The sequence below is a fragment of the Cyanistes caeruleus genome, chromosome 2, assembly GCF_971803275.1.
Source record: "Cyanistes caeruleus chromosome 2, bCyaCae1.hap1.1, whole genome shotgun sequence".
NCBI classification, from domain to species: Eukaryota; Metazoa; Chordata; class Aves; order Passeriformes; family Paridae; genus Cyanistes; species Cyanistes caeruleus.
Genome location: NC_141702.1, coordinates 98,350,887 through 98,378,633, shown reverse-complemented (window position 1 = coordinate 98,378,633; position 27,747 = coordinate 98,350,887). Strand labels below are relative to the sequence as shown.

Here is a 27,747-nt window from a genome sequence, read left to right as displayed (position 1 = left end):
AAAGCTGATGGATGAAGGTACAATGGAGATTGAGACCTACCACTTTCCACACTGCTGCAGACAATCTGTGCCATTCTCTGAGACAGAGGTCATCTGGGCTGTGTGTGACCTTCTGAATTGATGGTATGGCTGAAAAGGAAACTTGGGTCACCACTTACTTTCCAAAACACTGAATTTGCACTGTGTCCTTCCTCCAATACATCCTTGACCACTTCAGCCTCCTGTGTTACCTAGTGGAAGGCATGGTTTCTCCAGACACCCTGAGAGGCTTGCAACAGGGTTCAGCACACACACTGATGTTGCTAAGGCCAACCTTTGTGGGGATGGAGGGCTTCACAGTGCATGCTGCTCCCCCAGAGATACCCAGCCTTCCCCAGCCTCTCCAGGCCAGGTGTTAGCCTGGGAATGCAGGCAAAAATCCAAGCTTTCTGTTAAATCCCCCTTATGAGGTAAAGTTACAGAATGACTGCTGAGGATTGGTGATGTTTTCCAGCTCAGAAACCACACTTCCTCCTCACTGCACAGCAGTACCACCAGTCCTGAGTGAGCACCTTAAAGAGTTTCCTGGGCAGAATAACAACTTTATTTCCAGTGCCTGCAGCCCACCCTCAGCACTGACTGCGGGGACCAGGGCACAACTCGCAGTTGAACCAGCAGCACTGGGAAAAAGGCACTGCTTCTGACCCTTGTTATGTGTCAGGGATGCCAAGGCAGGGTGGGAGTGACACCGCGTTTTCCTTTTCTGGAACTCCAGGTCACCTACTCCATGACTTAGCTCTGGCGCCGCAGGTCTAAGGAGAGGACAAAGCCAGCTTGTTTTGCCATGGGCCCCCTGCCAGGCTCACCCTGCCCACGGCTGTTGCAATGCCAGCTCTCCCTGGCCCAGGGGGGAGCAACTCTGTGCCTCCTTCACCAGCCTCAACCACACTCCTGCACCACCAAAAGCAGCTCCAGGCCTGCTGCTGCAGGGCCCAGGGACACAGGCTGTCCCAGAGCCCCATGGCCCCCAGGGGCTGCCCACCTCAGCAGTGTCCTGCCCACATGGGAGCTGCAGGAAGTGAGTGTGTCAAAAGTTTCTGCTACAGCAAAAAGGATTCCAACACTCAGGAATCATCCTGCGGTAAGACTAAGGCTGAACCAGAGCAATGCCACACCCCTGCAGAGACAGGGATTTTGAGGAGACTACTTAATATTCCCTCTTTTTGCAAAACCAGTGTTTTCATCCATTGCTAAGAATTCCATAGAGAAAAATAATTAGGTCAAAACTTTGCCAACATTTGGATGCTGCCCGACTTCTTGCCAAGAGCATCTCATCACATAGTTGCATTTCCCAGCAATACTGGAAGACTTCCCAACACACAGGCAGCAGGAAGTACATGTAAGGTTGCCTGGTATCTATCACGTTTAGCATCTCCAATGACATGATTATTAATCATCAAGTGAATAACACTAATATTCTGACTATTGCACACCTGTTCCCTAGCACCATCTGGAGGCAAACTCTGTCCTTCATCCCATTTAGCGGAAATGGTGCCTGTAGATCCAGGATAAGGAATGGCTCTAACTCCTTTGGATCAAACACTCAGCAAAGATCCAGGTGTTTGCTGCTTTAAATACATGTTGTAATAGAGACAAATTATTCAAGTTTGGTTGTTTGCTGCAGGCTGAAAACTGTTTAGGAACACATGTTTAAACTTAGTAAGCTACCTCTAGTCAAAAGGCAGAACAGCTGTTCTGATAAAGACAGCAAAAAAAAACTCCTGACAATGTGTTTTTAAGAAACTGAGGAAGACATGAAGGAAAACAGGACTTCAGGATAGAGCATGACCTATATTGCAAGCTTGGGCCCCTTGCCCTGCTGAGGTGGTCCTAAAGTAAGTTAATACTTGTATATTTTCTTCACTGACCTGGTAAAACTCCCCATAGTGAGAGAAAACCTCCACTTAGTGGCCCTCAGAAGAGCTGGGTGCCATGTAAAACCCACCTGGTTCAATTGCTGGTTTATAATCAACAAGTTTTGATCAGTATTTCACAGGCCCGTGTCCACACAGGTGCTGTGAGGGTGGACCAGATTCAGTTTTAGGACACCGCACAACACAGATCACCTCCAATATACAACAAAATTGAGCTTGTCTCCCTTTCACATCCTGTATCTCCTGATACTGAGCAGTTAGAAGAGTGAATCCTTAACTAAGACCAAACCCAGTCTTTTTTCTTTGAACACTATTAAAAAAATAAATAATTTGAAATACCCAAGAAAATCCTTCTCAAAGTAGCCAAGATCTTGGCAACTACTGCTCTATACACGGGAAAAGGAGAGGAGTAGATGGGCTTTAATTCTTTCCTTCCAACTGTATTTTGAAAAGATGTTGCTTCTTGCACCACTCAGAGTCCAGTCAGCACAGAATACAGAGAATGTCCATCCAGCTGGGTTCTTTTAATGGCTCACAAAGGGATGCATAATCGGCCAGTTGTAACAGGAGCTTTCTTATCATGACTAGGTCCACAACTTGTGACTTTCAGTCAGCAGAAATAAGGAGTGAAGGAGTCAAGCACTGTACAGGAGCCATCTCCCAGACTAGGAGCAGCTGGTAAGCAGCCTGAGAAACTAAACTGACAATTTTATGGTGCTCTTCTTTACAATTTATGTGTTCATAGACATGAGAGATGCAAAGGAACAATGTGTTTTTATCACATCCAAGAGATTATTACAGTGCGCACCAACAGCCTTTTAGAAATTCCCAATTTTATCCTATCCAGCTATATAACACTCCTTACATCTTAACTTCCAACTGCAAAACTCCACTTTAACACAAGATGTACCTTGGTTTTAGTAATTACACCACAAGTAATACTTTCTGCAACATCATATATTTCAGTTTCTGAACTTATATCCGAAGAAAGTGCTGAAGTTTGGGGAATACTTTTAGTGCATTCTGTGTAGTCACTTCTATAACTTCTCCAACTGGAATTCCTTTAATTTTGGCAATGTATTCAGCAGCAATGTAGATATTTTTGGGTTCATTTCTCACCTGAAAAACAAACCAACCAACCAATTACAGACCCCTAGAGATCACAAGTGCTTCTGACACAACTTCAGTCACATCATGCCATGCGTGGCAGAAAACTGACACGTATCCATTCCTCTTACATTAAGTTCCCATGGAAACCTCTTTCCTCTCTTCTAACCATGCTTAGATTACTCCACTATCCTGTGCCAGTAGCTGACTTCCACAAGGTGTAGGTTTGGATACAAATACACAGAAGTCCCTCCCTCCCATCATTTACCTGCTTTTCAGGCCCCAGAGCAGGAGAATCAGTTTCCAAACACATATTTTCCAGAGGCAGCTGTTTCACAAGCTTCTGCTTCTTGAAGAAAATAAGAAAGCCATTAAATGCTTTATGTACTTAAACCTGTGAGAAAAAAACATGAAGAGAGGATATTCCCTACATTTAAAGGCAACATCAAAAGACTCTGGTGCCACTGTTTACATTTTATCAATGATTTCTGAATGGAAGCAAGAACACCAAGAGCTGCTCAAGAAGTCCCCTCAAATTAGGGTTCTCCTGTTTTCTAAATATCCATCAATGCCAAATTCATTGTTATTTATTAAACCATGCAGTTATATTGCACTTATAGAGCTGCCAGTGCAATTGCAATTTACTATTTTCTGTGCATATAATATTTGTGTATCTTTTTCTCCTCCCTGTTTCACCTCTCAACACCAGTTTGCTTTCCTTCCTCCTAAGTACCTAACCTCATCCCTATTTATATCCACCCCTCATGCTCCCTCCACTTAAATCAAACTTTTTCCTCTCTTACATTTCCTGAGTTTATCACAGAAAGCAGTCCTATCACAAAAACTACTCCTCTACATTTCTTGTCCCTACTGTAAAACAGTACAGTGGCAGAATCTTCCAAAGAAGCGTTCACCGGAAACCACAATAAAACAAGAAAAACCACCCCCTGTTCTCAGGAGTAACTGAGCTGTTTTAGCCAGAATTCCCCCTCTGAAGTCCAGATAAAGCAAAAGCCCCAGGCAGAAATTCAGCCAAGGTAAAAATGTGCAATGCACAGAGAAGGAGCAGACCCCAGCTGGAAGCAGGACAAAACGTTACCTGCTCACTCCTTATAATGGAAGGAGGAATGGAGAAGTAGTATCCAGCTTTCACCCCTTCCATGGCTACAGATGGCTTCCCATCAAAAGCATGGAGCAACACCTTGGTAGCACCTTGGAGAAACAAAGCAAACCACATCATCAGGTTACAGCAGGGCTGCCACGACAGCTTCCAATGGGACCTGGGTCCCATACAGAACTAACACAGAAACTCCTGAGTTAAACACACACAAACTGATGAGAGGATGTGGCACAACTGGAGAAATCCTGTTGGCAAAAGCCAACAGGCAGAAGAAATGCAATAAAAGCATACCTTGTTCCTTCAAGAGATTAATGGTTGGTCTTCCAGCTGAGCGGGAATGAACATTTCTGCACAGCAAGGAGAGGCCCAACATTAGGAAATTTATCCAAATACCTTTTTTTTTTTGCAAATATAAACAAACAGTATCTTGGGATGAAAATAATTAATATGTATTACAACTTTTATCAAGAAAAAAAAACAGGGACTATATATGAATCCTTTCAGCTACAGTAAAGATATAGGAACAACATAGCATGGACAGGACATATAAGATGTCTGTACAGAAGTGCAAATACAAGGAAAATTCTGTAATTAAATCTCAAACCCGAGACTGACAGGATACTTATGACAGTTTAATCTATCTAAAAAAAGTTCTGTGGGCACCTAATAACCATAAATCCTGGGAAGTATTTCAACATGTTACTGAGACCTAGCAAATTCTCCTTCTGGTGTAAACAAAACCTACAATGGCAAGTCCAGTCTTCTCGCCAGCTCAATCTGCTTGATCAAAACCTGTCTTTGTCCTTCCTTTTGTTCATCGGTGCTGGCAAATCTGGGAGTGAAGTCTAGTCCGACCTGCAGCACAAGAAGAGAAGGGAAAAAGTTTTACAGACCTAACACTTAACAAAACCATAATTAGACATACAAAGGCATAGCATCCTTCAAAACTGCAAAGCATTTCAAAATATGTATACTAGAGACTGCAATTAAAATGAGCTCAGCTGCAGCTTAACTCAAAAAAAGAATGCATTCTCAACCATAAGCTTTTCAACTATGAAAGCATCTGTGGGCAGACAGCTACTAACAAGGGTATTTAACATTTTAGTCTGTCACTGGTTTTCTGGAGGTTTATATTCTATTGAATGTTATGTCAGATTAAGTCTCGAATATGTATCTCCAGTATAAGCAAAATTTCTGACCTGAACCCACAGTTGAAGTCCAATCTCTACCAAAAATTACTCATTAATGCTATAATTTTTTTATCTAAACATGTTCAGGCAAAATTTAAAGTTTGTTAAAGCAGTCCCTTTCACAGTTAGACGGAGGGAAGTTATACATATACAACACAACATGGCAAATTTAGCTACAAAGCTCTGCCAAAACCTGCTTTTTCTGTAGCCAGTACAGAACCAGATGTATGTCCCTCTGATGCTAACACACAAATAAAGGCAGGCTCCATCCTAAAGCCTCAATTCATTTATAAACACATGTAAGACAGGAGACAACAGATGGATACAGACAGATAAAGGAGTAAAAAAAAAAAAAAAAAGAACTGTACAAGTCAGTGTGGTGTATTGAAATCACAGCTTAGCCTAACTTTGTCAGAGAAGGCCTGAAGGATCTGCCTTTGGATATAACACGAGACAGCATAAGTATGTAATCTTCCAACGACTCCAGCAGCATAAATTCCATCTATTTTCTAATAGCAATATTGGAGGAAAAGAAGGAATCAAGCAAATCTATAAAGGAAAGCACATTAAGAGAACTACCAGTCAGACTTAGTGCTTGTTCAGGCTGACAGCAATTCTTATCACATACAGAAAAACAAGCATTGACTCAATTTTTGTAATTCCTGTGACAGCTGCTGTTGGAGAGATTTAAAGATGTTTTGGAATTTCACTCACTTCTCCAATCCCCACCAATTTGTCTTTGTAAAGCTCTATAAGAGGCAGCGCAGCATCCAGATCCTGCAAGAATAAAAGATGCAACTCTCACTGCCCTTACAAGAGGAAAGGTTATGAACCCAGCATTATGATTAAATTGCCATTCACTGTTCTGATATTCTGTGCTTTAGAATCTGCCATTACTGTGAGCTGTGCAGTCAAATGTTTGAAGCCTGAAGGATTTATCTTCTTTATTTAATAACCATTTCATTACATATTATTCTATATCTATATCTATATATCTACCTACCTCTCTCTCTATATATAAACCTTATTCTAAATATCCTAAGCTAACTTTTCAGAGTAGCACCAGAGGTAATTAAAACAAGGCCCATAAATAGCTTGGCAACATTAAATGGCTGCAGACAACTCCCTGAGATTTTAAGATAAGGCTACAAACAGTTGCCTTCCAGTTCCCATGTTAACAAAGGAACATCTGCCCATGCTGTTTGCTGCAAGCAAAGCACGCTTGGGATTTCTAAAACCATTTCACTGCAGTATTACAGCCAGATGACTCCAGTGAACAATTCCACTTTAAGGACTAACAGGGACAAAGGGATGTGCTGAGAGAGGCTGGGATTTGGTCCGCTGGGTCTCCTGCATTACAGAGTGCAGAAAAATCACTGGGCAGACCCGAAGGTAAATCAGGCAGATCGGAGCATCCTGTCGTCTGTCCTGAAAAGTCCCAGCAGTATTTTAGAGGCCGTGTTTTACCTTCAAAGCAACACTGCGCTGCTCCTCTGGAGAAACCTCTTGAACGGGGTGAACTCCCAGGCACGGCAAGACAAACCCTGGGAATCTAGGCACGGAACAGATAGCGAGAGTGCGAAAGACCACAGAAAACCTAAGTTTAACGCCAAGAGCCCACAGAGACCCCAGGTTTAAAGACAAGAAGGGCTGGCTGACTGAGGGGAGCAGCGCATCCCCGTCAGTCCCCAAGGCGCGGACCCGCGCCAGGGACACGGGTGGGCGCCGGGATCCCCGCCGGCCTCGCACCTCTCAGACAGCTCCACGACGCTCCGGAACTCGCCCGCCCGCTCCGACACCACCACCAGCGCCGACACGGCCGCCTGCGGCACACAGAGACCCCCGGCCCGCTGAGACCGGCGGAGCCGCGGGGCCGCGGGGAGAGGGTCCCTACAGGCCGGCCCCGCCTCACCTGCTCCGCCGCCCGCACCACGGCCGCCACATCCTGCAAGAGACACGCACCGCCTCAGCGCCGGGGCCGCGGCCGGGCCTCCCCCCCGCCCGCCGCGCCTCACCCGCTGGAAACAGGGCGCGGCCAGGTGGCAGTGACAGTCCACCGGCCCCGCCATGCCGCGCCCGGCAGGAAAGCACCGGGCGGCCGCGGGTTCCGCTTCCGGGCCGGCATTTTCCCCGCGTCCCAGGCCGAAAATGGCGGCGGCTCCGGGGCCGGCGCCGGAGGAGCTGGGGAAGGAGGGCGCGGCGCAGCGGGACCCGCGGGTGCGCTGCTACTCGCGGCGCCGGCTGTGCGCGGTGCTGGAGCTGTGCGCGCCCTTCGTGCGGACCCTGGAGCAGGGACAGCCCGGCGGGGCCGCCGCCGAGGTAAATGCGCTGTGGGTGAGCGGGGAGCGGGAACGTCCTGTGCCGGCACAGGGCCCGGCGGGCCCCGCCGGCAGCGCTCGGCAGCCGCGTGAGGGGAAGGCTTGCCCCGGTGTGGCCCCTGGGCAGGGCGAGGAGGCGGGATGGGCCCTTCCTGCGGGATGGAGGGATTGGATGGATGGATGGATGGATGGATGATGGACGGACGGACGGATTCTCAGCCTGTCCCGTGCCTTGCAGAACTTCGAGAAAAAGGTGCAGGAGAATGTCACCATTAACGGGCAGCCGTGGGAGGAGGCCTCGGATGACTCCCCGTTGCAGAACGGTAGGCGGCGGTTTCCATCCGCTTCCCTCTGGGTGGGTTTGTTTCGGTTCGGTTTGGTTTGTTTTGGTTTGGTTTGGTCCGGAGGTAAAAGGGGCCGATTGAAGGGGGCGGTTCTGACTTGCTGTAAGGAAGTAAAAACTCATTCTTAGAATAACAGAGCATTGGAAAAGACCGCCCAGAGCTTGTCTCCACTACTGGAGGCTTCCAAAAACCATCTGGGCAAAAGTGTTCTGGGCAACCTGTTTTGAAATGGGCGTTGAACCTACTGTGAGCAGAAGGCTCTGGAGGGTCCTTCCAGCTTGAGTGTTGGGGGCAGTGACTTCTGTCAAAAGACCCTAGGAAACTCTGTTGCTGCTGTTTAATATATAGATTGTTGAAAATTATTGCTATATAAATACATGTAATAGAAACAATGTAATTAGTGTCTTTTGAATAATAATAATGGAGATTCTTGGTAGTCTGGTGTCCATACAAAATTTTTGTGCAGTTCATTCACTCAAGTGTGTTGGCATTAGGTGCTGTCTGCCTGCAGCTTGATGCTCTTTGCTGTTACACTCCAAAAGAGCTGAAAATACAGATACATTGAGCTAACTATGGAGCTGTTGAACCGAAAACATTGGACGTGAGCAAACATGGGCTCTGAGCAATGTGATCTAGTTGAAGATGTGCCTGCTCATTGCAGGAGGCTTGGACTAGATTGCCTTTAAAGGCCCCTTCCAACCCAGACTGTTCACTGATTCTGTGAAGTATCCACAGTTGTAGGTCTAGAATGATGAAACTCCAGCTACTTAGACTACAAGGTCAAAAATGCACTGGTCTCATGATGCAAAACTGAGACACTGTCATCTGCCCACAGCTGGCATAAAGCAGGTGTAAGGACTATGTTGTGCTTTTTAATTCGATATAGATTTACTCATGTGCTTATCTCTGATCCAGTCTGAGTCACCAAGAGATCTGACATTTTGTACCTTCCATGTTTATGTTGACCAGTGGCTTAAGTCTTCCCTGTCTATATTTAAATGGTTTCATGGTCATCTTAAAACAAATAACTAAAACAAACACACAAACTGTTAAAACCTTGACTTTTCCCTTTTGAGTTTTGCAATCACTTGATTCTGCACAGAGTGACCCAGAGAGGGTGCTCAAAATCCATTCTTTACCACTAGATGGAAAACATTGCATGACTTACAAGTTATATTCAACACATTTGTGGGAACAGTGAATTTAAATGTTAAACTGCTTATTTGTGCACTGTGTGATATAAAATCAGTTAGGCTTCCAATTACTGTTTGTACAGTTGGAGTTTTTTAATGCTTGTAAATCACACAGATAAACCATTTTTCTCCTTAAAAGATAGCCATTGCTTTGTAAGACTTTCTTCACAGATGCAGAGTTCACAGGGCTTTTTAAAAAAAACATTTTTTATTTTATTCCCTGGATGGTTCTTTGCCTGCCTCCCCCTGAGATAATTTACTTCAAAATAACTGACCAACATCAAGTTATGCTCAATACTGCCTTAGCAAGGAGATTCAGGACATACATTTATCTCTGTGTTGATAATCATGCATGATTTTTTTATTTGAGATCTAAAGCTTCTTTCTCTTGCTAAGTTTGTCTAAAAAAAAAAAAAAAAAGAAAAAAAAAAAAGTCTGAGAATTCCATAGCAACAATGTGTGTTTGTCACTTTCAGATTCCAGTATTAAAATTCTGGAGGATCAATTTGATGAATTAATAGTAGAGACAGCAACTAGGCGTAAACAGTGGCCTAAAAAGATCCTGGTACATGCTATCCAAACCATGAAAGCAGAGCAGGAGATGTTGGTGAGTAACCTAAGACTTCCAAAAAACCTTTGCATTAAGAAATCAATCATCCAGTGACCTTTAAGCTCCTTCCCATGGTTTCTTTTGATTCTTTATCATAACATGAAATTGCCTTTTTTCATTAACTGGTTCTGCAGTAACTAAGGGTTAGACTTAGTAAGTTTACTAAGTAGCTACTAAGGGTTGACACAAAACATTGTGACTGTATCTGAATTGGTTCTGTGGCACAAAGAAACTGGAGCAGATTGCTTCAGCCTGGTGAATCAGGATTTACAAACCAGTAGCCACTTATCTTCTGAGTTCCTGAAGTCCTTGCCCAAGGGCTGGTTGAGGAACAAAATGTTACACTACATACAGATAAATAGTATCATATGCAGTGTATGACTTAAAATGTCAGTGGCTTCCTAAGCACATTTTGGAGCTAGTAACTACATCAAGTAATGACTTTCAGTAAAGCATGGGAAAAAAGGTAGTGTGGATTAATGAATCAGCACAGTAAATTCTGTGAGATTTTTGACACGCAGTATAAAGTAATTACTGGCATTAAACAGCCCAGGCGTGTCCTCAGCTGCTAGATTTCTTTCCTGAAGTCATGTTAGGCCTCCCTTTTGCTCACCTCCTGATTAATCAGGATTCCTTTGGCAAAAAACAAAAGGCTGAGGCAGAGTCAAACTTTGGCACAAGTTGCCCAGTGAAACTGTGGAGTCTTCATCCTTGGAGAGGTTCATGGAGATACTCGAAAGCTGACTGGATGAGGCTCTGAGCAACCTGCCCTAGTTGGCCCAGCTTTCAGGAGGGTATTTAGAGGTCCTTTCCATCTTCAGCTGTTCTATACTAAAGAAGACAGGAATTTTTTTAGGAAGTTGTATAGGAGCCTGCACTGCATTTCTGATGAATAAAATTGACAAATGTTAATTCTCTAGGTTAGCCAGACAGAGATGATTTATGGTAAGGAAATGTGCATGGGTATGCTTTTGTCTTACATGTGAGATATTTTCTAACATATATTGCCTTTGTGATCTCTCTGTTTTGTCAGTATACCAAGTATGTAAAACAAGCAAACAGAATAAACTAAAATAAAATACGTTATTGCATAACACCAAGATTTAACAAGACCTTTTAATCTTTCTGCTATCTGAGTCCCACAGTGGATGAGTTACTTGGAATACCTCTCGTGCTACTTTTTTTCTCTTGCTGAACTCTTCAAAGTTTACACCACCACAACTAGATGATTATTTTAATTAAAATTGTCTGCAAAAGTTTAGTTTATCCCTGAGAGAATATGTAGAAATACATGTAAGAAATATGGAAAGCTTAGTGTATCTCTGTAAATGCTTATCCCTTTTTTTGCCATGTCTCAGCTATTTCTGCAAAGGTACCAATGGTTTCTTTGATTTTGGTTGAGGATTTCTCTTGTTCTTTCTTGACCATGGCTAATGGTGTGATGCTTTCTGAGGCATAAAGAGCAGCCATAAAGATGTGTTTTATCTGGAGAGAACCACTCATTTATTGTAGTAATCTCCTTGCAACTGCCAAAGCAAGAGATCATCCTGTGGGTTTTCAGTCAATATATTCTGTAGAGTTTGACACTAATGCAAGCCATGTTTGTTCTTGTGCTTGGAGCTGTTACTGCAAACTTGCTAAGAAGTTGTGTGAACTGTGAAAAAATTTCTCTGCCAAAACTACAGGAAGTAGCTTTCCACTACTTGCTTTTATTTGAAGAAGGTTGAGGGACAGCTCCTGAAGTTGAGAACACTAACTTGCAGATGATCCAACTTCTGTTCCCTTGGCCTTGCTTTTTTTCCTTCTTCCCTGTTCGCTGTTTCTAATTCCACCTTTAATACAACTAAGTATGGGTTATATTCAGTTATTAGTTTATTTCATGTCTCAGTTAACTGATGTGAGGTCACAAGACTCACAGTTTGTGAAGCAGGGTGTTCTTAGTTCTATATAAGTAATTGCAGGGCTAGAGTGTAGTTGTTTATGTAGTTTCCTTTTTCTTCGCTTTTTATCTTAATGTACCCTTTGTTGGAATTTGATACTCTGTGAAAGCATGCTGATTCTGTGAATAGCTCCTGAGAAGCTAGAGCAGCTCTTCTTCCTCAGTTGTGCAGCAGGTGGCAATGCTTCTTCCAAAATACCTGGATGTCAGTTCTCATGCTTTAATAATTAGAATTCTGCAAACTAAAGCAGATTCTGGAGATGTGCTTACAGAGAGTGTAACTGTGTTAACCAGAATTCTACTTTCCATAACTAAATATCTATAAATTGTACCTCTAATAGATTCTTGATTTAAGTAATTCTACCACATCTCCATTGTTCTGACTGCTCTATGTATATTAGATATCTCTTAAACCAAGGAGGTATTTTATAATTTTTTTTTCTTTTTATTTTTTAATATGCAGAAGCTCTACCAGCCTGTGGTAAAACCTGCAGAGATAAGACCTCAGCCTTCTCAAGGTAAAGATTTTGTGGGAAGGGCATCTGGCTAACTTACTCACTGTCTCATTTACTAGTTAACTGTAAATGTTTAAGAAGTTTTCTTTCTTTAAGCTTGTTTAAAATTGACTGTTTAAATGATAAACTAAAAAGTTACAAGTTTGTCATGAGTGAATGTATAGCTGCCTGAGTTTTACCATGTCCATTTCTCTTGTTCTGACTGCTGCCTGCAGTTAGGCACTGTACTTAAAGGCGAAAAGCTGGCAAAGGCCTCACTGTGTGTGTATTTGGGAGAAATTGTCACACAGCTGCCCCCAGAAGGCTTCCTTACTTCTTTCTTTCGTCACTGATGAAGGCCAGATGGGGAACTGGATGGATCACCGACGTTATACTTTGTCTGTTCTTGTGTTCCTTTTACATGAGTACTTGAAATGCTTCAACCTCTCTTCCTAATCAGTTCCTTCAGGGAATTGAAAGCTGTTGTGTAGGACTTGGTGGTGGCAGTGTTGACTTAGGTGACAGTCCTAACTTGCTAAGCAGGACACAAATTTCTTCCTGCTTGTGTCACTTGTGAGGGTTGATGAAAGAACAGAGCTGCAAACAATGCTTTAAGTTGGCTGCATGATTTGGAAGGATACCTTGTACAGACTCATTGGAACAAGGTGGTGGATTTTGCAGTAGGTGTTTGGGATGTGCTCTCTTGAGGCTGGCCTTAATAAATGGGAAGTTTTGTGTTGCCTGTTGTTAAGTATTAAAAAATGACAGAATTCAGCAGTGCAGTTCTAATTTGAAAAGTGAGAATCCTCACAGTGAATTACTGCACATGATGTAAAGCTGGTGTAACAAGCAGTGGTGCTCAGAGTTTGAGGAGCTGAGCTGAATCTTCCAGTTCTCACCCTGCTGATCTGACTTCATTCTAAACATCATTTCCTCTTTGTAGATGGGAGACATGGCTTCCAGCAGTGCCAGCCTGTGCAACAAAGCAGCCGCTAGGAGCAGTACTGTGGGTCACTTTATATCTGAGTTCCTTTTGGTTTCTAGTGTTCAAATCCAGGCTTTTCTGATGTCAGTCAACTACTTGCAAGTTAGTAGCAGTTTGCACTGTAATACTGTGGGTTTGGGTTTGGTAACAGCAAAGCTGTAGCAAAGTTACCATCGAGAATTTTGGTATTATGTAGTCTTTGGGAAGTTCATGTATCCCAGTTTAGCAAGTACAGTTTTGCCAGAAACCAAAAATGTTTAGATTACTCAATACCTTTCATTTCCTTGTTTCATTTCCCTATGTTTTGGAAAGCCTTGAGCACTGAGGAGCATAATGCCAGCTATGTAAAGCCGAACTCCTGTAGGCAAATTTAATTTAACTGTGTGTCAGTCTTTGTATAATAATCAAAATAATTAATTCTTCTTTACTTAACTCCATTCTTGCCATTTCATAAGGTCACTAGCCTCCTTATCTCAATACTCTATTGTAAGAATGCTTCATAATGGACATATCCTTCTTTTAGAGAATGCCCTTCCATAGGGCTCTGTGATGGGTTTAAAGAGGTTGCTTCTGGACTGCTTATTCTTCCAAACTGGATGATGGTGCAATGTAATGTCTGTGTTCACATAGGGATCATGTGTTCCTAACCCAGCTCTGACCAGCACATCGGACACATGGACAGTTCAACAAACACCATCTCTTGGTGATTACCACATTTCAGCAGGGAGTCACTGTAACCCTGGGCTAAAACACCTTCAGCAGCACTAGTAAGATTGACTTCAAAACACAATGCTGTGTTTAACCCTAACAGGGTTTAGCGGTGTGTGCACCACCTGACACCGTGTCATACTGCAGGCATTGGTGAAACCCTACAGAAAACTAATAGTAGTGGAGGTGAGGCTCCTTACTTCCCAGAAGTATACTTGTCTGCTCATTTTAAGTTTTGTGGATGGAGAACATGCAAAACAGTTCCATAATAGGCTAAAGTTTAACTCTTGAATACAGAATTAATGTATTGGTGATCTTATCATATTGCTACTACAGTTGATTATATGCTGTATTCCCCTGGTGTTCTGCACCTGCTGCCTGCTTCAGTGTTCCTGAAAGCTGTTTTGTTGGGTTTTTTTTTCTTTCCTTGTTAGCCCAGCAGAATTAATGCAGTTAATGTTATTTATGCTTGTTTCTTTTTGGTGTTAATGCTTGGTAAGTTAAGCCGGAAGGAAAAACAAAAAAAGTAGCCTTTATTGTAAAAGCCAACTTGTCAGAGACATTGGATGATTTATTTGCCCTCCTTAAAAAGAGTTTTCTTCATCTCATGTTCTCCACAGTGGTGTTTATTCTCTGTGTTCTGTGTGGTTTTTATCAAATGTAATATGAGCGTAAAAGTTTTGAAAACAAATCTTTTTGTGCAATTATTTATTTACAACTGTCCTCTTGTTTCAAATATTGGCTCAGTGTTTTCTAGGTAAGAACTTTGGGGCTTTCTGTAGTTGAGACTGCTAGCCTCTACTGCAGTTTGAGTGATAAAGAATAATACTAGTAAGATAAACCATGCCAGCTGTCTTCCTCAGTGTTACAGTGAAAGGGATGTGTTCCAGGTTTAGGTTTTATACAGGGACTTTACTAGTTTTCTGTCTGTTTTCTGATAGTGAGTAATGGGGGAAGGAAACACATTTCAGAAGTTGATTTGTGCTGTGTTTGTCTGTAGATGCTTACATTGCAGATCTGAAGCAGGCGACAAAAGTGGCATCCAGACAGATCAGCGAAGCAATGCAGGTGAGACCTCTGTGTGCTCCAAGAGAAATAAGTTTTTATCTTCTTGATCTGGTAATATGTCACAAAACAGGAGTTCTAACTCATTTTCCTTACAGTTTGGTCAAAAAAAGCCTGTGTGTGTAGTTATGAAGCAGGTGAAGCGTTGTGTTTATAAAGCATTCCCCCTCACGTGCTAGTAAGGGAGATGAGTCTGTGGCTGTAGGAAATACTTTTACTGAGATTTTGGAACCTGCAGCATCTGGAAAACAGAACATCTTTTGGAGACTTGTACAGCTTCATCTTCATATTAGAGTATGATATTTGTTAATTCAGTACTTACTTAGGCATCAGCTGTAGTGTTCCTTTGATACCTCCTGAGCTTAGAGATGTAACAAGGGAACACTTCAACTTGGTATATCCTTTGCATGGTTTCTGAATGCAGACATCTCACTGTTAGGGTGGTAGGTCTGCATTCATAACCCTCATCCACCATCCTGAGTGTCATCTCTGCAGACGCTGAGGCTTTTGTGCCTGTATGAATCTCATTAGCATATTGCATGCCTTATAACCATTGCTTTTCCCATGTAACTTGAGATACTTGGGTTTGTTTTTGCAGTCTATTCCAGCACTCATAGAAAAAGCAGAAGGTTTTTCCCAAGCATTAACTTTGCAACCAACCTTGGAACTCTGCAAGCTGCGGCAGGAAGTATTTTCTGGTGGCAGTGTGAAGGAGGAAAACAATGTCCAAAATTCAGTACCACCGGGAGAAGTCACACCAACAGGAACTGTTTCCAGTAAAAATCCTTATATTTTGCTAAAAAGAAGAAAAGTTGCAGATGCCCCCAGGAGAAGGCGTTACCCACTGCGGCCGAGGAAGATCACTCTCAGTGCATGAATTTCTTTTGTGTTTTCACATTGGAATCTGAGTTGTACTTTTTTTCCATGTGTTCCATCTGTTTTTTCAGAACTCATCTCCCCTCAGTGATATACACAGGAGCTTCTTTAATTATCAGTGTTTGACCTTTTAAATATTTCTACTTTTGCTGACATGATGATGGTATATGAAAGCCTACACGTACCAGTAGCATCCAATATCCAGCAAGTGCATTTGCCATTTAACTCAGTTTATGCTCAGTTTTTAGCTTGAGTCTTTGTGCTTCTCAGAGTTCGTGTGCCTGCTTTATGTATGTAGGCAGTCTTTTAGGGAACCACTGACTGCCCACTTACATTCAGCATGTCTCTAAGGAGGTTGGAGAATGTCTAGTTCTCCTAATGCACCTTCATTAATTACTGAGACAGGTGGCTTTTATTTTAATGAATTGACACTGCAGCATATTGAAATCACCAGATTTGATGCAATGTTGGAGTTTTAAGGAGAAGTCCATGAACACATGTGACAATAGTCCCTGCTATTCTACCTTTTCTGAATGTAGGTCATCTAGGCTTACTTATAGTCATGTTTGTTGAAACTTGGATTTTTAATGATTGTATGTATTTACTTGCAGTCTGCTCTTCTGAATAGGAATTCAAACATCAGCATCTTAGGGTCTGATATTTCATTTAATTTCATGTAATCCAATTATGCAGCCTGGGGTTTTCTGAGACAATATTTCTACCCATGAGAGGATCTTGACTTGGGTTGTGTTTGCATTTGTGTTGTTTGACTAAACTGTAAAGATCAGTACAGGCTACCAGTAAATGGTATTCACTGGAGCTAGCTTACTTTTGTTTTCTTTACTCATTAGTACCTAGAAGATTCCAAATTAGTACTAAATTGAGCATTTTGCCTTAAATATTTATAACTTTTTCTACTAAATTGAGCATTTTGCCTTAACTATTTATAACTTCTTCTAGTTTATGGTTGCATGTGCCTGCAGTAAATACTTCTGTCTGTTATGTAACATATTTCTTACACAGTAAATGGAGGGTGGTTTTAGAAGCTTTATTAATGACATGTGTGGTGCTAAGAAGACAGGTCCAACCTGATGTCTAAGAGACTGAGAATTCTCAAGAAAACAGATTTTGGCATCATTTATTTTGTAAAAGTGAGTATCTGTACTGAGACTTTGTATATGTCATTATATGTAAATATTTTTCCTGTCCTTGTATATACAAATGTGTGTTTTTATATGAAGTAAATTAAATCAATTAAGGAAGATCAAAGCTTCAGATAATATTGTCAGTTCTAATAGAGTTCATAGTGTCACCTGGAATAGATGGTGGCTGAGCAGTGAGCGTACTTCAGAGGACATCTGTGTTAAATTCTGGCTTGAGTAACTGAAGTAGTTCCATTTACTGCCTTTGAACTCACAAGTGTTATTAATCTCGGGGCTACAAAGCTTCTCGTGTAAGAGAGGACAGGATGTGAGAGGGACTGGAGCTGCAGAGCTGTGGAACGTGTGGCTCAGACGGCTTCTCACACAGCCATTTGCTATTTTGAGTGCCCGTGCTCTGTGCGGCGTTGAAAATCCCCTCTACGGCTTTCTTCATACAGATCCTGGGTGTTGCTAGGCTAAGGTGAGCCCTGCAAGATTTTGCATGGCAACTATTACAGTATTTGGCCATTTCCTCTGTTAACAGAAGATTCTCTGCTCTTCTCTGCAAATGATAGGCAAGTACAGAAAATAGCTAGAAATAGGTACCTTTTTGAAGAAGTTCCATCAAAAATGGCTGGGGTAGGAAAAATGCCATAAGAAATAAAAAGGGAAAGCACTGTGGTTTATGACTTAGAATAGATTGACACTACAGTGCATGTTTCTATTTAGAGACTGAGGTATAGTTGGTCTGCACAGGATTTCAGGTAAGTGGGAATGGATGCCCTGAGTTATAGCAGTCACTTGTTCCATAGCCCATGTTGCAACTGCAACTGGGTGGAAGAAGAAATGCATCTGGAAATGTTGGCCAAACGGATTGTGTAAAGAAAATGATAAAGCAATCAGGACTCCAAGTGCAGCGTATAAACTAGGAATTTTAAAATCTAATGGCTACTTTTGGCCAAGCAGCACTGTAAAGTGAGCCTCCCCTTAAATGCAAGTTCTGTGACGAGCTAAACTCAACACTGGAATGTTCAGCAATTTTTCAATTGTTTATTAAAAAGTTCTACAGCCAGTGATAACTGCAACTAGCTATTCTTCCCATTGGCAGAAATATATAAAACACTTCATTTTTTCCCTTTCCAGTAGCCTTTTGTCCTTCAGTTAACTTTTCATAGGAATTGGCAGTGTTGTGCAAGACATGTCTAATCAGGCTTCTACTGAAATGTCACAACAGCCAAACTTCTTATTTTTAACTTGGGCCGAATTGGTATTGCATCAAGAAACGTCTGGTAGTTTTTCTTTTTATAGCCTTTGAATTTTGTAAGACTGCTCAATGGTGATGGATGCTTAGGTTAATTTGCAAACTGAGTTTGAATTCCTTGGCTTTTGGGGGTGACACAGAACACCGCATTGTTTATTAGTGTGTACTGTCTGCAATGGGCTTTTTGTTCATCAGGCTGGGCCATCCCCAGCCAAGAAAAACTTGCAAATTGGAGCAGCATCCACGCATGCTTTTGCTGTGTGTACTTTCTGAACAAAGGGGATTACAATCCTAAAGGGGAAGCTCCTCTTCTAGAAATCTTCACATGGACCCTGACATCTGTTTGGAAAGCTGGGCGCTCTGAGACCCAGTTCTGACACGTGCCATTCTCCAGATGAGCTGTGCTGTGCTAAGCTGTGATCAGAGACTAGTCTGCATGTGTGTAGGCTGCTTCAGTGCAGACAAAAGTCACTGATAAACTGCCATTATGAAATGTAAGCTCAGCTGACTAAGCTGCTTTCTGGGCTGCTTTACTCTCCTGCACAGAAATGCTCTGCCTTTACTGCTGCACTACCTGGAATTACTGTGTAGGCACTTCTACAGATGTACCAGAGATAGCTTTAATACTAACTAGAAACTTGTTCCCACAAGCAAATTTTGATTTGTCATTTCCTTTGTCATTTGTTCTGAACAAGAGCAGACAATTCAGGCTCAAGGGGACTGTCCCCTGGCTTTGTCCCATGCTTGTGTTATCCTGGAAACCTTATTCTGCAGCTGCTGGGAATGACTCAGTGAAGTGGATATTTATTCAGGACTAATAAATTCTTGGTGAGCTGCTCACGATTTGATGCTGTCATGTAGCTTGTGCAGGTGCCATTTGTGGCAGCATTGCTCCTGGACCGTGGAGTTCAAAGTCCCTCTGTGGAAGGGGGCTTTCCCACAGATGACTCCAGAGGGCTGTTGAGGTGTTTTATCCACAGAGTTCATAGTGTTTATTGCAAGAGAACATACCTGTTCCCTGAGCTTGTGAAAATACTGGTTTCTAGTTCTGCTTATTTCAACTGAGCTTAAGCTACAAAGGCAGCAAGAACCCAGTGCTCTCTTGTCAAGCAACTGTCCTGTCTTGTTTTGGAAAGACAGGTGTCTGCTAAGGAAGGCAGCAGCCTCTCTTGAAATGGAAAATGTAAAAAGTTCCTCTCTCTGAATTATTATTTTGAAATTAAGGGGCTCTCAGGCAAAGATATGGGAATAGGAATAACAGTTCTTTACTAGTATGTATAAATAAAAGAAACAAAACTATAACTTAATTGGAAAATTAATATAAAATGCAGTAGTACAAAAAACCCACTGACAGAGTCAGAATACAACCTGACCCCTGTTGGTCAGGGTGTTGGTAGCAGTCTGATTAAATGGTGTCTGCAGTCCTCCTGGAGAGACAGATGTGGTTCTGTTGAAGCAATGATCCTGTAGAAGGGATCCTGTAGTTTTCCTTTGAAGGTCCAGTGGTGGTGTAGATGGGTCTGCTCTTCCTCTGGGAATCCTGTGGGGAAAGGCTGCCTGTGGTGTGCCAAGTAAATTAATAATAAAGATTATATCCAGGTAGGCATGCTGGGCTCCTCCCCCTGGGTGGAGCATCTCACCATGGGATGATGTAATTTTATCAGTCATGCACTGAGACTCAATGGCCCATTAACAGAAGAAACCCCCTGGAGTTATGAGGGATGGGTCATGGAAGAGATAAAGAGCACTGCCCCAGCCTGGTTTTAACAGCTGGTAATAGAATACATACCTTTGGTTACGTCTTGCACTGCGACCTAAGACATGTCCCAACTAATTCTCTGCTCCTGCTCTCGTGCACTGCTTTCCTTTAACTGCTTGAGATGTAGTTAAAGCAAGATTAGGCTGTTTCAAATGAGCAGTTGAGAGCAATTCACCCTCTAATAACTCTGCCTGGTGGCAGGGTTGCTTTCCAGGAGGTGCTGGTTTGTATCACCTCAGCCGGAGAATGGCACTGAACCCACACCTTCTGCTGCCTCCATGAGCAGCCCTTGGTGAACATCCTGCTCTTGGCGCATGAGATGGCACAGGGAGAAAGAAGCAAGACTGCTTTTGAAGAAACCAGAGAATGCCCTGTGAGATGCTTGGGAGACCCAGCACAATCTGGGGATGCATGTTATGTCAGGGTACATTGGCAAGAGTGTGCTTCCCAGTTGTGGTCACCAGCCACCTTCCCATGGCTGTTAGGGCAGGACGACTTACAGAGACTCGGTCCTCCAGGGCTGGAGGTCTTTGGAAAGTGCAAAACCAAATAAATGCATGGATAGCCTGGAGGGTGGAGACACAAAGTGCTTTGAGGTGGAACAGCTGGGAAGAAGTGATTCAAACCAAGGAAGTCATGCTCAAGTCTTTTAGTCACAGTCCCAGAGCCTACCAGGAAACCTGTGGCAGAGCACAGACGTCAGTTTGACTCTTCGACTCCTGGAGAACATGGTACCCTCAACTTCAGCATGAAAGGTTAGCCAGATCTTCCTGGAAGGATAGTCTATATTTACTCATCTTGTCAACTCTTTAACTTCATCTAAGCTGGATGACTCAAGCTTCTGAGGAAACCAGAAAAATAGGGAAGTATCTGATTTATTGAGATACCTGGGGTTTTATGACCGACTGCCCTGCAGTTTGGGGGCACATACCCTGCTCATCTGGTCATGTGTGTTCGCCTCTGTGAGTTGAGCACATCCAGGATGGTACAAGAATTACAAATCCTTTTGCAGTAGAGCAGGGATGTTGAAGTAGCTGTCAGTGCAAACACCCCCTTTCAGAGCATAAGGCCAAGGTAATTGTGCAATTAAAATGCAAGGAAGGTGTTCCCAGAGGTAAAAGAAACAGTGTTCAGTCTGTTAAAATACTCTCGATGGAACAGAAAGATTTTTGTCTGCAGCCACTGTATTTCCAGCAGTCTTTATCTGGCTCTGCCTTTACAAGAAGTCTGTCGCATTTCCTTATTATTTAAAGGAACAGGGTGAGTAGCGAAAGTGAAAATTGCTTTATCCCAGCACGGATGCCGTGTCCTCACTCCCATGACCCTGGGCTGAGCTGGCTGTCCCTCATGTGGGGCTGCCGCCGCTTCAGAGAGCCGATGTCACAGGAGGGCGGCGGGCGGGAGCGGCCGGAGGTGAGCGGCGGGCGGCAGCCGGGGGCAGCCTGGAGAGGAGAGAAACTGCGGGGAGTTTATTTCTGCAGCCGAAAGAGCGAGTCGGGCCTCCCGGTGGGGCGTCGAACCCAGCCGGCCCCCGGGGCTGGGGCTCTCCGGGGGGGATTTTCAGGCAGCTCCTGCCCGGCAGCGCCGTGACCCGGACTTTCCCCCGGCTCCCGGCGGCTGACGAGAGCGAGCCGGCGGTCCCGGGGGGCGGTCCCGGCGGGGGAGCAGTGCGGGCCGGGGCTGCGGCTGCTCCCGGGCTCCCGATGCGGGCGGCCACCATGTGACGGCCATGTGGGCGGCGGCTCCGCCCCGGCACCTGGCGGCGGCACCCCCGGCCCGCCCCGGCGCGTCCCCCGCCCCGGCCCGCCCCGGCCCGCCCTGCCCTTGGGCTCCCTTCCCTCCGCTGCCTCGCACTCGCACCCCCGCGGGCCGGGGGAGCCCTGCGGGCGGCTCGGCGGCGCCGGGATGTCGTGCGCCGTCCCGGCGGCGGGGAGCAGCGCGCTGCCCCGGGGCGCGGCGGCCGAGGGCGGCCAGCAGGTAGGGAGCGGGCGGGGGTCGGCGCCGAGGCCGGGCACATGGGGCCGAGTCACGCCGGGCAGCGCCGAGCCGGGGGTGCCCTCTGTCCCTGGGCATCGGCCCTTCTTTCCCCGGGAGCGGCCGCCGCGCTGGCTCTTCCCGGGTGGGAGAGCGGGCGAACCGCCGGCGGTGGGCGGAAAGCTGCCGGGACACGGCGCGGTCAGCGGCTTTCCTCCAGCCGAGGGCAGCCGGGAAGGGAGCAGGGATTTCCTCCCCGCTGCTCGCACCTCCGCCCCGTCGGCCGAGCTGGAGCGGGGCAGGTGTAAAGTGCTGCCCTCCGGGCAGAGCGGGAGCGCCGGTCCCCGCTCCGGTAGCCGGCTTCCCCCATCAGCAGCAGCGCCCCTGGCCGCGGGGCTCTGCGGCATCCCCCGGGCAGCCTGCCGGCTTCCACGCCTCCACCTGGGGTCCGCCTGTGCAGTGGGGCAGAGGGATGCGCCGCTCTTTGCAGCACCATGCGGTCTCCGTGAGACCGAGGATCAGCGCTGTGTAACTGGAAGTGTTCGTTCTCAGAAAGTTACACACCCGACTTGGGGCATCTTCTGTGTGCACCTTGCAAACTAGCGGAGTGTTTCTGGCTGATGTCTTCCAGAGTCACGAAGAAGATGACAGAAAAGTAAGGAGAAGAGAAAAAAATCGAGTTGCTGCACAGAGGAGCCGGAAGAAGCAAACTCAGAAAGCAGATAAACTTCACGAGGTGAATGGGTACTTAGCGCTTTGCGGGCATGGCTTGGGTACCAAGCACGGGACTTTACAATAAACAGGAATTCTTAAGCAGGCGTGGGCCTGTCTTCACACTAATCCTACTCAGAGAGCGGTGGGTGTGAGGCACAGAAAGGCATGCTGTGGGATGCCTGGTCGGGAACTCCCAGACACTGATGCTGCTCTTGGACAGTGCAGCTCTGCCTTCAATGACAGTGCTAGGAAGAGAGAGACAGGGTCCAGCCCTTGCCTCATCCTCCCTCTTTTGCTCTTCCTGTGACCACCCAAAGAATGGGATCACAGGGCTCCTTTGGGCTAAACCAGACCCGTTTTTTTTCCTGTATTAGTGTTAAGCTTGGCACATTTGCTATGACAGTGGATGAATTCTTGCTGTCGTACAAGGTAGAAGGTGATGGAAGAGGAGGGGACATGCAGTGGCAACACTGGCTTAAATCAGTTCTACAACTGTGGTGTCAGCACTGCTGCTCAGCAACAGGGTCTCCAGACATACCCAGTTGAAAAAGCTTCTTAGGAACTTGGAAACCTGCAAGCATGAGAGCTCGGCTTGGCTAGCTGTTTGTTATACTTGTATGCTTTGAAAAGTAACAGTGGATGTTTAAACAAATAAAATGAAAGTAACTGATTCTTCCAGAAGCTTTTAATATTGCAATGTGGTGTGGTTTTCTTGTGCCCCCAGTGCAAACACTGGAGGACAGGGACAGATTTCTCTGATTTTGGATGTTACCTCACACAACAGTGCTCTTGTAGCCAGGAGTCAGCTTTTGGGGTAATTGTCAGTTTTGCAGCACGCTGCCATTGCGGCTGAGTCAGTTGTTCAGCTCTGAAGATTCATCACAGGCTTTATTCTTTCTCACTGTGGAAAGATCTTCCAGCAGTTAGCAGAGACTAAGAGGGACAATGCGGGGAGTTTTGGGCTTGGTTTTTCCCAGATCTTCTCTGAGTCAGCGCCTGAGAAAGCCAGGTGCAGGGTACTTCTGAAAAGGGGTAACCCCTGGCTTTTGTGGAATCATATTTGGGCCTGTGCCATTCTGCAGCCTCTCCGACGTTCCTCCTGAACTTGAGGATCTTCCTTGTGCTGGGAATCTTCATTTTGAGGCACACAGATTTTTCCAGGTGTAGGCAGATCTGGTTGAGTAGACATTCATTCTTAGCAAGAGCAATGTGACAGTCTCACCCCTAAAAATGGGACATAGCAATGGGACAACAACTCTCATTCCAAAACCCAGGACCATGGAGTCTGGGGCAATAAGAGATGAGCAGAATGACAATCGGGGTCTGACAGCTTGGCTGGAGTTTGGCTCCGATACTGTGTTAGGAGGACTGCGATTGTTTTACTCCGAGAGGTGGCAGAAGGGTGTGAGGGAGGGCAGGGAGCCCAGAGTTCTGCAGCTAAGGGGAGCAGAGGCAGTGCCAGGCTGCCCAGAAGAACATTGCATGGGAGGCTCTCCCTGCTGCATTTAAGGCTTTGCACGTGTAGGCTTTGAAGTTTGCTCGGAAGCTTTCCCAGGGAGGTGAGATTGAGTGGGTGGATGTTGAGATTGAGTGGGTGGATGTTGAGATTGAGTGGGTGGATGTTTAGCCTTGGGGCAGCAGCAAGACATCCATCTGCAGGTTTCTGGTGGACTGGCTTTGAATCTCTAGCTCCCTTCTCTTTGGGATGGGAAGGCTTAGAAACAGGAACACTTGAGATGCACAGGTATCAAAAAATGTGGCACAGGAGCCTTGCATCAATCACATGTGTGCTGCAGAGCAACTCAAAACTCCCCTGCAGTTAACAGCAGCTTATTTATTGCCAGAGAAGCCTTAGATCAAAAGCAGCCAGGTCAGGGATAACCATGGCAATGATCTGGCCTTCTGGTTACAAAATTAGTCTGGCATCAAGCTGGCATGATGCTTCCCTCCTCCTGAGTTCTTGGGCTTCTGAGCAGGTGACTACAAGCTCTGGCAGGCCTGGAGGAGAGCACTGGACACATTGTGCTAGCCTAGATAAATGGCTTTCCCCTGCACTGCCCTGGTGCAGGGGCTGCCCTTTTCTCACCAGCAGTGCCAGGCACTGTGTTTTCCCAGCGCCCCTCGTGTTTTCCCAGCACCTCTCGGCAGTCAGTACTTTCATTTTCTCTGATCTCACAGTGCAGAGTCCATTTTGGCCCTTCCCAGCAGAGGCAGCCCAGGCTGGAAGAGGCCACCATGGGGACACAGCCATCCATGCCTGCAGCCCTGGGCTCCTGGGGGACTCCTGAGAGCCAGCAGCACCTCCTGGTCTTCAGGGCCATGAAAGGAATCACAGTGTGGTCAGGGCATAGGTCGTAATGCACTTGCTCTGTTCAGCACCCAGGCTGTGTCTGTCTTTCATCAGCACTTTGTGAGTTGTAGTAAGGAACCGCAGTGTTTTTCTACAGTTATGTGAATGTACTAAAGGTAGAAGCACTGAAAGGAATGTTTTGACTGTAAGTTGTTCGGTTTTCTCTTTCTTTCTTTCCCCTCCTTCCAGGAATATGAGTCTCTTGAGCAAGAAAATACCTCCCTGAAAAGAGAAATTGGAAAGCTAACAGATGAAATGAAACACTTGAGTGAAGTGTTGAAGGATCATGAAAAGATCTGTCCACTATTGCACTGCACCATGAACTTCGTGACCATACCAAGGCCTGATGCACTTGCCAGCTGCCTACCCAGATGAGTGCTCTCCTCAATCACCTCTAAATGTGATGTGTGAAAGTGCCATTAACAGGAGGTTTGAAGAACTGCCCACTTAGTGTGCAGCTCTTCCATTGAGCAGGGCTGGACTCGACCATGCAGCTCTTCTCCACTTTGAAATGTTACAGCCTTCTGAATCTCAGGAAAACACCAGTACGGAAAAAAAAAAGACAATTTGAACAGCAGCTTCTAACTCGGTAGACTCTTCAAGTCACGGTTTTGCCTTCAGAAATGTCTAAGTGCCGTGCAGCCCACTATGGAGCGATGGAATGTAGACAGGGAGAAGTACCGACCTCAGACTGGGATGCCTTTCTCCCACACATCCACTGCCAGTAACCCTTTGTCACTTGTCACCCATGTATGTCATGATCTGGCTGCTGGGTTTTATCTCTCTAAACAGGTTTGGTTAATAAAAGCGATATCTTTATAATGCTCTCCACCTTCTTCAATAATCAATGTCTTTATAGCATTTCTGCTTTTCATTTGCTGGTCAATGCCAAAGTCTAATGCTAATCTTCCTGTAAGTTGTTCTGTTATTTACTTATCACCTGTTCATTGATTCCTCTTTTGAAGTGTGTGTAACGAAAGAGTTTTCTTAGTCCTTAATATTCCAAATCATCAGCCCTGCTGGCATTAGTCCTTGGAGTGTTTTATATTCTAAAATGTGTCTTGGCCAGTTTCTGATGGTGATTGCTCTGTGTGGAAGAAAAGCAAGCAGAGTTAGATGATTTTAAGCATTGTTTTAAAAAGCAGATTTTAAAATTTATTCTTTTAATGCACCCACTGGAAATGAACAAATATCTTCATCCTTCCTTCATCTTGCTTATTGCCTCTGGAAGATTATGTCTGTGGAGTGAGTTTTGCTAAGCATTTTGTTCTACATCCACGCTGAAGTTGTTTGATAATTGTTTGAAAGAAAAACATTCTGTTTTCTATAACTTTTTCTTTTTAGTTACAAAAAGGAAGCATGATTGCAATGTTACTGAGAAATAGACAGAAAAATGTGTTTACTTTCTCTGAAGATTCCTAGTAGTGTCAGCCTCTAGAAATGTGGATACTGTAGCTTGGGATCCAGCAAAGAGTCTTTTTCTCACAGTATTTCCCAGTCAAAGAGCACCTTTGGATAATAAAAATCTCCTCCCCATTGCCAACTCTCTCACTTCAGCATCTGGATTTTTTTCAGTGAAATTCATGGGATTCATTTCTCCCCTCACCAGGATCACAGTACTATCAGCAGAATACGATCTGAAATGTCTGAATTTTAATTTTTTTAAATTTTTTTTTTTTTTTTTAGTTTCTTTAGTAGAATGGTGCATTGCTGATCACTGCCAAGATAGAATTTGGGAAACCATGCAGTCAACTCTGCCTTCTAAAGGGCCCTCTTGTACCATCGCCTTAGGCTAGAAACTCCAGATGAGCTGTTTGCTTCTTCAAATTTTTTGTTAAGTTGTTCCCAAGAGGATTTCCAGAATTTGAATCTGCATACTAAATGCTGTCTTCAAAGTTCCTTATGGTCCCATAAGGACTGAGTCATCCCACAAAGAAAATCTGCTGCAGTCCCTGCCTAGGAAAACAAAAGTCTCGGTACAGTTTAAGATACACATTCTGGATAATGACCTTGAAACTTCTGTGTGTCACCCTTAAGAAAGGATCTTACTTATATTCATCCACACACCCATGTTCCTTCAGGCCCTGGATGCCACTTTGTGATTTGGGCAGAGTAGAGATGTAATGGAGAAGAAGTAGCATGATGGAAATGAACAACTCTGGGAAAATCCATCAAAATTTAGGATGAAGGGAGAGAGGAAATGCTTCATATCTCTTAACTAGGTGTGTGCAGCTGACTGGAAAGTATCTAATTTGGGTCAGGACTGTACAAAGCTGGAGCCTTACCATACTGGGCCTTGTGGACCCTCAAAAATGGGAGGAAAGATCAGCTAGTCCATCCCAACAGAATCTTTCTAAAGATTTTTGTTCCACAGATGCTCTCTTCTAGAAGTAGAAATCTAGTTCCCTGTGTAAAATCCTCCTCCTTACACATTTATTCTTCTAAACACCTGTCTAGAAACTGGCTCCAGCTTATCACCTGGTGTCATATGCAAGTCCTGTGGTACACTCCCCATCAGTAAGTGCTCTTGTTCTGCAGTAAAACTTCCGATCCATGGTTTCTGCACTGGAATTCATTGCTTTATTAACCTTTTAGTGTCTATGCAGAGTGTACAGGGGAGGACAGCAGAATTCTCAGCAATGTTGTGTGATGGAGACAACAACTTAGGTCCAAGGATATGTTGCT

General features: G+C 44.6%; 3 protein-coding genes across 16 annotated transcripts; 2 read left to right on the top strand and 1 right to left on the bottom strand.

The window, feature by feature from the left end:
- Positions 1-2,315: 2,315 nt before the first annotated feature.
- TATDN3 (TatD DNase domain containing 3) lies at positions 2,316-7,971 on the bottom strand. Of its 11 annotated transcripts, none has more exons than XM_086878599.1 (10): positions 7,880-7,965; positions 7,243-7,275; positions 7,080-7,153; positions 6,798-6,882; positions 6,045-6,107; positions 4,886-4,995; positions 4,432-4,487; positions 4,120-4,232; positions 3,289-3,369; positions 2,417-3,032 (listed from the first exon to the last, which is right to left on the bottom strand). In XM_086878599.1, exons 1-10 carry the CDS (start codon positions 7,919-7,921, stop codon positions 2,889-2,891), a joined length of 801 nt encoding a protein of 266 aa, XP_086734725.1. In that variant the 5' UTR covers positions 7,922-7,965; the 3' UTR covers positions 2,417-2,888. The 11 variants fall into 11 exon arrangements, 9 of the variants coding, with proteins under 9 accessions (XP_086734722.1, XP_023779076.2, XP_086734723.1 ...); XM_086878603.1 differs by lacking the exon at positions 7,880-7,965 and adding an exon at positions 7,346-7,433; XM_086878598.1 differs by lacking the exon at positions 7,880-7,965 and adding an exon at positions 7,346-7,431 and having other exon boundaries at positions 3,289-3,366.
- NSL1 (NSL1 component of MIS12 kinetochore complex) lies at positions 7,387-17,131 on the top strand. Of its 3 annotated transcripts, none has more exons than XR_015283688.1 (6): positions 7,387-7,649; positions 7,887-7,971; positions 9,662-9,792; positions 12,198-12,252; positions 13,172-14,989; positions 15,585-17,131. XR_015283688.1 is itself a non-coding variant. In XM_086878604.1 (6 exons), the coding sequence occupies exons 1-6, from the start codon at positions 7,398-7,400 to the stop codon at positions 15,861-15,863; spliced, it is 870 nt and encodes a 289-aa protein (XP_086734730.1). In that variant the 5' UTR covers positions 7,387-7,397; the 3' UTR covers positions 15,864-17,131. The 3 variants fall into 3 exon arrangements, 1 of the variants encoding a protein (XP_086734730.1); XR_015283689.1 differs by lacking the exon at positions 15,585-17,131 and having other exon boundaries at positions 13,172-13,315; positions 13,844-14,107; XM_086878604.1 differs by having other exon boundaries at positions 14,922-14,989.
- A 4,178-nt stretch (positions 17,132-21,309) lies between these two features.
- Positions 21,310-26,605, top strand: BATF3 (basic leucine zipper ATF-like transcription factor 3). 2 transcript variants are annotated; one of them, XM_023922819.2, is made up of 3 exons: positions 21,310-21,437; positions 22,630-22,734; positions 25,252-26,605. In XM_023922819.2, exons 1-3 carry the CDS (start codon positions 21,324-21,326, stop codon positions 25,435-25,437), a joined length of 405 nt encoding a protein of 134 aa, XP_023778587.1. In that variant the 5' UTR covers positions 21,310-21,323; the 3' UTR covers positions 25,438-26,605. The 2 variants fall into 2 exon arrangements, with proteins under 2 accessions (XP_023778587.1, XP_086734731.1); XM_086878605.1 differs by lacking the exon at positions 21,310-21,437 and adding an exon at positions 21,887-22,001.
- Positions 26,606-27,747: the final 1,142 nt, after the last annotated feature.

What these genes read in the sequence shown, in the direction of transcription:
- NSL1 (XM_086878604.1), top strand. Translation starts at nt 7,398, where the DNA reads ATGCCGCGCCCGGCAGGAAAGCACCGGGCGGCCGCGGGTTCCGCTTCC. An exon ending in TGACTCCCCGTTGCAGAACG is followed by an intron (nt 7,972 to 9,661) that starts GTAGGCGGCGGT and finishes TGTCACTTTCAG; the next exon opens with ATTCCAGTATTAAAATTCTG. An exon ending in AAGACCTCAGCCTTCTCAAG is followed by an intron (nt 12,253 to 14,921) that starts GTAAAGATTTTG and finishes GTTTGTCTGTAG; the next exon opens with ATGCTTACATTGCAGATCTG.
- TATDN3 (XM_023923308.2), bottom strand. Translation starts at nt 7,399, where the DNA reads ATGGCGGGGCCGGTGGACTGTCACTGCCACCTGGCCGCGCCCTGTTTC. An exon ending in AGAAGACTGGACTTGCCATT is followed by an intron (nt 4,488 to 4,885) that starts GTAGGTTTTGTT and finishes CTTGCTGTGCAG; the next exon opens with AAATGTTCATTCCCGCTCAG. An exon ending in TAATCTCTTGAAGGAACAAG is followed by an intron (nt 4,233 to 4,431) that starts GTATGCTTTTAT and finishes TGTTTCTCCAAG; the next exon opens with GTGCTACCAAGGTGTTGCTC.
- BATF3 (XM_023922819.2), top strand. Translation starts at nt 21,324, where the DNA reads ATGCCGTGTCCTCACTCCCATGACCCTGGGCTGAGCTGGCTGTCCCTC. An exon ending in GCGGGCGGGAGCGGCCGGAG is followed by an intron (nt 21,438 to 22,629) that starts GTGAGCGGCGGG and finishes GATGTCTTCCAG; the next exon opens with AGTCACGAAGAAGATGACAG. An exon ending in AAGCAGATAAACTTCACGAG is followed by an intron (nt 22,735 to 25,251) that starts GTGAATGGGTAC and finishes CCCTCCTTCCAG; the next exon opens with GAATATGAGTCTCTTGAGCA.